This window comes from Heterocephalus glaber, unplaced genomic scaffold (genome assembly GCF_053883595.1).
Source record: "Heterocephalus glaber isolate CG9 unplaced genomic scaffold, H.glaber_assembly_v1.0 deba00001481, whole genome shotgun sequence".
NCBI lineage: Eukaryota > Metazoa > Chordata > Mammalia > Rodentia > Bathyergidae > Heterocephalus > Heterocephalus glaber.
Window position 1 is genome coordinate 13619387 of NW_028258317.1, and position 10160 is coordinate 13629546.

At 37.6% G+C, this 10160-nt stretch overlaps 1 protein-coding gene across 2 annotated transcripts in view; it reads left to right on the plus strand.

Annotated features, from left to right (window-relative positions):
- The window catches only part of Xpa (XPA, DNA damage recognition and repair factor), a 25130-nt gene extending 17113 nt beyond the window's left edge, over positions 1 to 8017 (plus strand). Inside the window, exons 6-7 of one of the 2 annotated variants that reach the window (XR_015440010.1) lie at positions 426 to 661; positions 6536 to 8017. Coding sequence is in view for 1 of the 2 variants with exons in the window: in XM_004864966.4 (XP_004865023.1) it covers positions 6536 to 6684 (149 nt within the window). In the remaining variant the exon portion in view is untranslated. The remainder of the gene's footprint in view (positions 1 to 425; positions 662 to 6535) is intronic. The other variant, XM_004864966.4, reaches the window with a different exon arrangement.
- Positions 8018 to 10160: the final 2143 nt, after the last annotated feature.

Sequence of the window (10160 nt, forward strand, 5' to 3'; positions counted from 1 at the left end):
AATTTTTTTTTTGGTACCAGGGATCAAACTTGGGACCTTGAGCTTGCAAGGCAGGCAGTGGAACCACTGAGCTAAATCCATGGCCCTACCCCTCATTATATTAAGTAGCTGCTATTAATCACCACATGAACTGTTATAGATTTTTATTATCCTTGTAGGATTGATTTCTGAATTTTAGTTCATTTCTTATTTAAATGAAGCATGCCTTTTGGGGAAACTCATCAAAGTGGTCACACGACTGGTTTATTTTCCAACTCTCTACAATACAAATGCTTTTCTATTTTTTTTGTTTTTCTTTTTGCATATGGCTACACTCATTCTCTCTGGGTTTATGAACATGACTCCATTGTCTTCTGGTATGCAGTTGTGTGGAGAGGTCAATGTGATGCCTTCTTTAATTATGGCTTCTTGTTGATTCACTTTAGAGGTTGGTGGATGCTTCTGTCCTCCTGACTAGGCCACAGAGGGCTGAAAGTGGAGTAGACACTAGCCATTAGAAACGAGGAGCTGACTGTGCAGTTTGCTCAGAACGCTCAGAACAGAGAGGAATAGAAGCAAGTCTAAAGGTTTTTTAGTTGAAAAGAAATTGGAACCTGGTTCCTCTTGGTCTTCTGATTTTGATCCACAAAGAAGCTGACAAAGTTTACTTCTTTATGGGAAGGTAAGAGATTATATTTACCTGCTTTTAGAATACAGTCTTCTACTTTAGCAGTGTAAGAATTGAGCTTACTATAAAAAAATTTCAAGTACTACTTAAATAGTATAAGGTGTACATAGACAACATTTGTGTCTTACGTCCAAGGCAGACATAGAAATGTTAGCAGCTATACTGCTCAGTTTAACTCATTTTTTTTTCCAAAAAAAAAAAAAAAAAAAGCCTTGGCCTTGACATGTGATGCGAACTTTGTGTTGGTGCAAATGCACAGAACATTTTGTGCTTGCATGCCTCCTTTCCACAAATAAGGTAGAGATGAAGCTTTTCTTCCAAGTTATATAAAGCTTGCTCTTAGCAACGATAGAGGTCACCCTCCTGAAAGAAGGAAAGTAAACTAATTTTCACACAAACCAAGGGAGATGGGTGAGAAAATCCCATTTTGAGGTTCCTTCTAAGTTTGTAGACATTGTACATCCTGGGCCTGTGGCTATCTTTCTGCTTTGGGGCTTCTCTTAGGAGTTCGAGGGACACGGTTTCCCGTTATCCTGCTTTAGTTCATGGAGGACAAAGAAATATCCAAGCTTTGTATGTTATTAAGTCTTTTCTTGTAATTGTCTCCCTCCAGGTAACAACGGGCACCCTCAAGTTAGTACTTCTTGCACCCCCACCCAGTGTTTAGAAGTATCTAGTCTCCCTCAGCTAGTTCTTTTACAATTTTTACATCATAAACAACATTTGGTTTCTTTGAATATGGTCTTTTGCAAAGTTGATATTGAACTAAAATCAAGTTTCAGGGTGGTATATTTTCACTGAAACAAGGACTTAGGGGGAGTCTCTTTGGATAAAAGTATAAGCAGTCCCTGAGGATATCAGTACTGCCTGGATCATGAACGCTTTCGTACATTTGCAGAATTAGTCTCTTAAGTACTGGCTTTCTGTATTGTGACACCTTGGACTAAGGTGCCCTAGTGAGCCACTGTTTTGTTCTCCAGCCTCTCTGGAGGATGTGCACCTGCCCAATCCCTTAGCTTCCAAGTCTGCTTCAGGCCTGTTCCCCACTCTTGTGCCATCTCACCTTTGTACCCTTCTCAGTCTCGGCAGCAGTTGATACCTGCTTTCCTAAATTGTTAAATGAGTGCAAAAAACTTACAGTTTCTTTGTAAAAATTTTATTTTACCAATAATGTTGACATTTTGACATGTTTATCATCTTACACTTTTGCTGATCCATTTGAGGTATTTGCAGACATGGTGATTCTTTAAATCCTTCAGCATGTTTCTCCTAAACACAATGGCATTCTTTTTCATAACTAAAATATGGTGTCAGGAATTTAACATTAGTATAAAGCAATTATCTAGTACATGATATGTACTTAAAATCCCCCAATTGTTTCAGTGTCTTTTATAGCTTTTTAGCTGCTGGATGCAGGGGCCACTCAGGAGATGAGGTGTAGCAACTGTCTCTTAATCTAGTCCCTCAGACTTTTTAATCTTTCATACACAGACACTGGTGCAGTGTCCAGGCCAGCCCTTATGCACCATGAGCCTGCATAAGGATTTGTGGCAGCATGTTTGCTCACAGTGGAATGTTCTTGGTAGGAACAATTTCTGAACGACAGTCCCAGTGCACCACGTCAAGAGACATGCTGCCAGTTCTCCTTGAAGGGGTAATGGACAGTTGGATGGCATGGTTAAGGTGGTGTCTGCTAGGTTTCTCCATTAAAGGTATCCTTTTCCCTTTATAAACAAATGAATAAAAAACGATACAATACTTCATTCTTTCTTTTATTCAAGGTTTTTAGTGTAAGGGGATAATTCATACCTGAGTTAGTTTATTAGGGTGGATATAAATGGTGATTTTCCTATTTCTATCATTCTTGACAATTATTACTTGGTTTCTTTTCCATAGAAGACCTTTTCCTCAGGTCTTAAAAATTTTTTTTTAAAAATAATCATTTCAACTGATAGATCTTATTTTCAAAGTATTTTAGTTCATTCCTGTTATTATTTATTTTGATGCTCAAACTGTCCAGAATTTGGTCAATGGAATCTCCCATCAGTCTGGTACCTTTGTTAAACTTTTTTATTTGGCAGTAACTTCAAATTTATAGAAAATTGCTACGATACGAAGAACAAAAGACCACCCATAGATCCCTTACCCTGATAGACCTGTGATTAGCACTTTGTGCTGCCTGCACCGTCCTCTGCATGCTCTCTGTAACTTTTTCCCTAAACTCCTCAAAAGTACATTGTATCACTGTCCTTTACCCCTTTTCTAAACCACTCCAGAGTAAATTGTATATATCACCACCTTTACAGGTACTACAGTATATATTTCCCAGTCAGGGGTATTCTCTTGACATAACCAGTTACATTATTTAGCACATTTAATACATAGTATCTTTACCCAGTCAGCCATCTATATTCTGATTTTGTTTGCTGACCCAGTAATGTCTATTTTAGTGCTTTCCTTTTAGAGCAGGAGCCAATCTGGAAGCAGATACTGGCTTTAGGTACCAAGTCTCTATAAACTGTTCTGGATTTTCATAATCCTTGTCTTTTGACATTGATATTTTTTAAAGATATCTCTTCCCTTCCCCCACCCTACCTTTTTAGAAACAGCATTTCTCACTTGGGGCCTTTTGCCATTTCTTGCTGGTTGAATCCTGGGTGTGCATGCATTTCAGGACAGGGATAGTACATGATATGTGTCAGTCCCTCACATTTGGAGGCACACTATCTTGCTCTCAATGGTAGTGATTCTGATTTATCTGATAAAAAATAAATTGTGAACATCCTGTTTCTCAATACTCCCCGCTAGACTAGAATCCTTCTCTATTGATGGTTCTTGGTGGATGCAACCAGTCTTTAAGATGATGGTTACAAGACTGGTTTCTTTCCTTTTTTTTTTTTGTACTGGGGATCAAACTCAGGGCCTTGCGTTTGTGAGGCAGGTACAATGCCATTGAGCTAAAGATTGGCCTTCAAGATTGGTTTTCTAATCCAAACACCCCTCTCACATTTACCCAGTTGAATATCAGCATTCTACAGCATCTTTTCCCCATCTGTTTATTATGGGTATAAATTCATTACTTTCTCTTTCAGTGGCATTTGGTTAGTTTCTGTTCTTATTTTGGTGCTCAAATATCTCATATTCGGCCCAATGGGAATTTCTTTAAACTAGCTCTTGTGTCCTTTGACATGTTGAGGACTGCCTTTTGCTTTCTGGCATGAAATATTATCTATATTTCTGTATCTGCCTATATGTGTGTGTATAATGTATATACGCAAGGTACAAATTAAAACCTGAGTTCACACAGGTATCCAGTTCTAATCCACTTCAAGACTTGTTCTATTTTTATCTAAATTCCCTTCTCTGATATGAGAAACCTGGCTGCCATTATCCTTAATGTAGGACTTACTTGATCAAAGGGTCTGTGCATGATGAATTTCCCATCACTGTTGCTGCCTTTCCTGAAGGGAGCCCTACTGTTGGGACTCCCTGCACCCTGTATGGACACCTTTCTCATTATGCACATGCAAATATTCCAGAAAAAGTCTGACACATTTGATCCCAAGCATTTTGGAAATGGATACTCAACTTGTACTTTCTTTCTAGCATGTTTCTAGTAAGTAGAGTATGGCTCTGTTCTTGTCATTACATAGCTTGACACACTAACTGCAAGTGAGAAGAAAAAAGTAAAACCTTAGGTTCAATTATGACTAGAAAGCTAAACTTTTGCTGTATTTTTTTAGTGTTAAGCAAATGTTTCTTTTCCACCTACGTACACATAATCAATTTGGCATAAATGTTAATGTGATTAGGCTGCAATTAAGTTTTGAGGGGCTTTGTAAATAGGGAGCAGTGAAGGGGTGGAAGGGAAGGGGAATGGGGAAAAACAAGTACCTAGATATATCATGTACAGGTAAATTCCCAATGATGAATGTGATCATAATGTATACCTAAAATGTACCAATAAACTTAATGGAATGAAAAAGTGATGTAAATACAAGTTTTGAGGGGCTTTCTCAGTTGGGAGTATTACAAGGAAAATGACCAGGATACCTTACGTCAGAACGAAGTTGAAAAGCCGCTATTAGAACTCAAATAGGAAATGCCTTCTTACATTATCTGAAACTAGGAGGCATCTGTGCAGTTCTGTTCAGCTTCACTTACTTTTTAACCTATAAAATGTCCTAAGGAAAAATAAAATGAAAGGAGAAAGGGCATTCAAGATGCATCTAGAAAAAACTAGCGTTCTTCACAATGACAGTAAAAAATCATAGTTTGGAGGAACAAAGATTAGAGTTTAGAGGAGACTAAATACATATTAGAATCTGGAAGAACATGATTTTTCCCCAGGTGGAAACTGTCTAGAATTCTATACACTGAAACTTGAAAATAATCTCAAAGAAAGTGTTTTACACACTGGGGGTATGAGAAAGGCAGTACAGCCTGGGAGTTAAGAATGTGGACCCAGGCTACACTACCTCTGCCACCAACAAGCTGTTTGACCTTAGACGATTTATAGCTCCTTTACCTTGGTTTTCTCATCCGTTAAACCGGAATAATTGTTGTACTCATCTCAAGGTTGAGGATTAAATAGATTTAAAGTGCTTAGAAATGTGCCTGGTACATAGCCCTGTTTGCTTTTATCCTCATAGTATGTTCAGCCAGAAAACACAAAGATCCAAGTAGGATCTTGTTATTTTATTGTGTTGGTGGTACTAAGGATTAAACTCAGGGCCTTCACATTGAGTTACACCTGCAGCCCTTTTATGTTTTTTATTTTCAGAAAGGGTCTTGCTAAGTCACCAAGTTACCAAGGCTGGGCTTGAATTTATAAGCCTCCTGCCTTCGCTTCCCAGAGTGCTGGGATTGCAAGTGTGCAGCATCATGCCCAGCTCCAAGTAGTATTTTGACATTACCATAAATTTACAATGGATTAAGGAAAATGTGCAATTACCTGGTGTATGCTGACTTTTATTTTTTAGATTACAAAAGCTATCAAAACCCTCTTAGGTATTGCCACTCACAAACAGTAGATTTGGTGGATTACTGGTGAGGACAGAAATGTAAAAACATAAAGGTTGCTTTTTCATTAGAAACTGAGAAATACCAGCTTATTCATTTACAGTGAGCACTAAGTGTTTGATTGCCTCATATAATATGCAGTGTGCACTTTTAAAATGTCATTGCCTTAAGCTGTTTTTCAAAGCATCCAACATACATTTTTGTAGAATGACTCCAAAATGATGTAGCACAAAAAGCGCCAGACATTGGAATAACGGGGTTCATATACTATCTTTGCTGAGTTTCTCTGCCTGCAAAAAACTGAAGTTTTTAAACCTGTTTCTTCCTTGCTCTTAATATTCTGATTTTTATCTTTGGGTTTTACTTTAATTATTGACAACTCCTATCCTAAAATAACGGTCTCATAAAATAAATAGACTGAAGATCACTTGCACAAGCAGTTTTTTAGATGAAAATACATCAGCATATGGTGCTAGAGTTCTTGGCTTTCTAAGTTTGATTAGCAAACTTTGACTTGCCTCTTACAGAAGTGGCTCCGGACTTATATAAATATGGAACTTAAAAAGAGCCCTTTTTTTCTCATCTCAGCCAATTCCCGCTTTCCTGATATGGCACCCTGTTTTCTCTTGTGTGATACTTCTAATCCACATACCTGTCTCTGAATTTCTCCAACAATGACTATTTCTGAGGCCAAGCAGGTGAGGTAGGAAAGAAAGCTTGCCTAGTTTGTGTGATCAACTTTTATTATAAAATTAAACCATATATTAAATATACACATAAATATGACGGAAAGCCTGAGTGGATTTATTTTTGGATTCCATTGAAAATCTTTGATTTTTCCCTTAGAATTGCGACGAGCGGTAAGAAGCAGTGTGTGGAAAAGAGAAACGATTGCACATCAACACGAATATGGACCAGAAGAAAACTTAGAAGATGACATGTATCGCAAGACTTGTACTGTGTGTGGCCATGAACTGACATATGAAAAAATGTGATTTTTTTAGTTCAGTCACTTTTGAAACAAGATTTTTATATTTAAATAAAGTAGATTGCCCCTGTTCAAAATCTACCACAGTATAAGTAATGCTTCAGTAGAAACTGTGGTTATGGCTCAAGAGCAAATTTCAGTTACAGTCTAGCTGGTCTGGTTAGGTAGAATGTCAAGGCTATGGGAGTTGAATGGTAGGTAGATTCATAAGTAGAATAAATTCATTCATAAGTAATTCATAAATTAAGGAATAAGAGTCCAAAATAAATCCTAGATTGGGGCAGGAGGGAGAGCTTTCAACAAAGGTCAAAGCTGACTGGATTGGTCTCAACCAAAGGAAAAAACAGGGATGATGATATATCACTATATCAGAGTCTGGGTCAGGTTTTAAAGAACTACTTTGATCTTCAAGACAGAGGCGGTTGTGGGGAGCTACTGTTAGAAAATGTCCTGACACATAATAAGAATAAACAATGAGTTGTAGGAATTTCATGATATTTTCTATACCCCGAGGGGCCTGCTACTACAGGGTTGCACATTAATGGTTGGATAATTCTTCCCAAATGCTGAATCAAAATGGAAAACAGCATTTTTCAAGGTTCAGTATCTGTTGATCAAAGCTATTGAGTTTATCTTCACTACTTCTCTAAGTGTCTTACAGGTATTCTCATTTAATCCTGGGAGGGAAGAAAACTTGCTTCCATGTTCATTTAGGGAGGGAAGTGACACTCTGAACTTTATCCCAGGCACTAGGATCAAGTTTAGTTTGTCAGATTTTCCCTGACTCTTCTCAAAAGGATTACCAACTAATTTGACTACTGGGTCTGTCCAGCATTATTTTAATAGAAGTTCAGTTTGAGGTAAACTGAGTATTTTCAACTTGTAGTTTGACATGACCTTTTTTACTACTACAAATAGAGTAAAAAGTATATGCATTTTCACTTTTCTCTCTAAACTAGATTGCACTTGGGGAAAGGCCAAAGTCAAGTCAAATCCAAGTTATTAGGCACTTGAGATTATAACTTATCTATGTAAGTCCCTAACAGAAATTTTTAATGTATTCAAGTATTAATTTTTAAGTATGTGCAATGCTAAACATTATAGCTTGGTAAAAGCTGATACTCAATGGGCAGCAAGTTTCTAGGCTTCTGATAACAAAATAACTTGGGGTTCCAAATCTCTCACCATGTACTAAACTAAAATCAAAACTGATCAAAGATCTAAATACTAAAACAATTTGCTGGAAGACAGAATAGGTAAAACTCTTGAAGACAGGGGTAGGCAAAGACTTTATGAACAAAACTCCCAAGTGCACAGGAAAAAAAAAAAATCACAAAGAATCAAGAACTGGGATCTCATCATATTAAAAAGCTTCCGCATAGCAAAAGAAGCCACCAGCAGAGTGAAGAGACAACCCAGAGTGGGAAAAATTTTTTTACCAGCTAATCCTCAAAGGACTAATATCTAGAATATATAAAGAACTCAAAAAAATCAGACCCCTCAAATTTGAAGACCCAATCCAAAAATGGGCCTCTGAAATAGACACTTCCCAGATGAAGTACAAACAGCAAATAAATATATGAAAAACTATTCAACATCAGTGGTCATTTGAAAAATGCAAATTACAACAACAATGAGATTCCATTTTCCAGAAAGAATGGCACTCATCAAGAAATCAATAACAAATGCTGGCGAGACTGTGGGGAAAAAGGAACCCTTCACTGTTGATGGGAGTGTAAACTGGTCCAATTAATTTCTGTATTTTCAATATGGAAACCAGCATGGATATTCTTCAAAAAAGTAAAACTAGAGGTTCCTTTTGACCCAGCTGATCCCCTTCTTGCTATCTTCCTGAAAGAGTTAAAAGCATCGTACCACAGTGATATATGTACTTCCATGTTTATAGGTGCACGATTTGTAATAGCTAGATTTTGGAAACAGCCCATATGCCCATCAATGGATGAATGGATAAAGAAAATATAGTTTTTTTTGGTACCGGGGATCGAACTCGGGTCCTTGCGCTTGCGCAGCAGGCGGCGAAACCACTGAGCTAAATCCCCGGCCCAGAAAATATAGTTTTAATATACAGTGGAGTACTACTCTGCCATCAAGAAGGATAAATGCGAGACTTTTAAAAGTAAATGGATTGGGCCGGGGATTTAGCTCAGTGGTTTCGCCGCCTGCTGCGCAAGCGCAAGGACCCGAGTTCGATCCCCGGTACCAAAAAAACAAAACCAAACCAAAAAAGTAAATGGATGGACCTTGAGACCATACTTTCAAGTGAAATAAATTGGACATATATATTTAAATACCGCATTGTTTCTCTTGTGTGAGAAACCAAAAGGGTAAACAGGTCCAAAATGGATGATAGATATTGGGAAGTAGTAAGAAAAATTTCAAATGGGAAGGGGAACAAGGGCAAGTTAGTGAAACCCGGTCTCAAAATATTTAAAAATATTTTTTAAAAGGGTAGAGGTGAGTATCTCAGCACTCTCTGGGTTTAATCCTCAGTGCTACACACAGGAAGGGAGTGAGAGAGGAAGGACTAAATTATCCTGGTAAAATCGAACTAGAAATGCTCATTTTTATAGTTCCAAGTGGAAGAAAATGGTGAGTGTAAAAAGAAGTAAATAAATAAAAAATAACTTGGGGTTTTGGCTGCTGCTTAAGAGCACATTACTCCATCATGGGCGATAACAAGAAATCTCAGTTCAGATTCCATTTCTTGGCTATGAGCCTTGTGCAGTTTCTCCATGCTTTAAAGTGGCTATAACTCTCTCAGAGGAATGTTGTAAGGATTTAATATCATAGAACTAGCAACTGGTATGTTAATACTAGTAAGCACTACTGTCAAGGCCAACACAGATCTATTTGAGGTCTGCTTCTGTGCTCGCTTTGGCAGCACATTTACTAATTTACTCTTTACCTTCCTCAATTTAAGATAATCCCAGTATCCAGATATCCCTGACGGCCCAATCTGCTCTAGCCAGGTTGGCAAGGCCTCCTCATCTTCCATTTTCAGATATAATTATAGATTAGGAAAATAGTATATGTTCACTTTGACAAAAGCATGTTAAATGGCACCAGTGCAATTTAACAGGAAGTTGATTTATTGCCAGGTATGATGTACAGTGACATGCCTTCCTTTTGAATGTGTAACTTCATTAGTGGGGAGAGCAACTACTGAATGTTTGCTCTTGGGCCTTTATTTCTTCAAATACCTAGTTCAGTTTTTCCATACACCTAGCTGCCAGATTAAGAGAAGAGTCACATCAATGAAGTTTTAAGAACCAACCATTACACATGAAGAGAGGATCAAGAGAAAATAAAATCTACGAATTTCTCTACAATGTGGATGAAGTGTAAGTAGCCAAACTTTGCTAAGCATTATGAAAGTATTACAAAGCAGTTTTAAGAATTAAAAGTACCAATGTCTTAAGTGCTTATCCTTTGGTTTCCTAAGTACAGGAGCCATTTCAAACC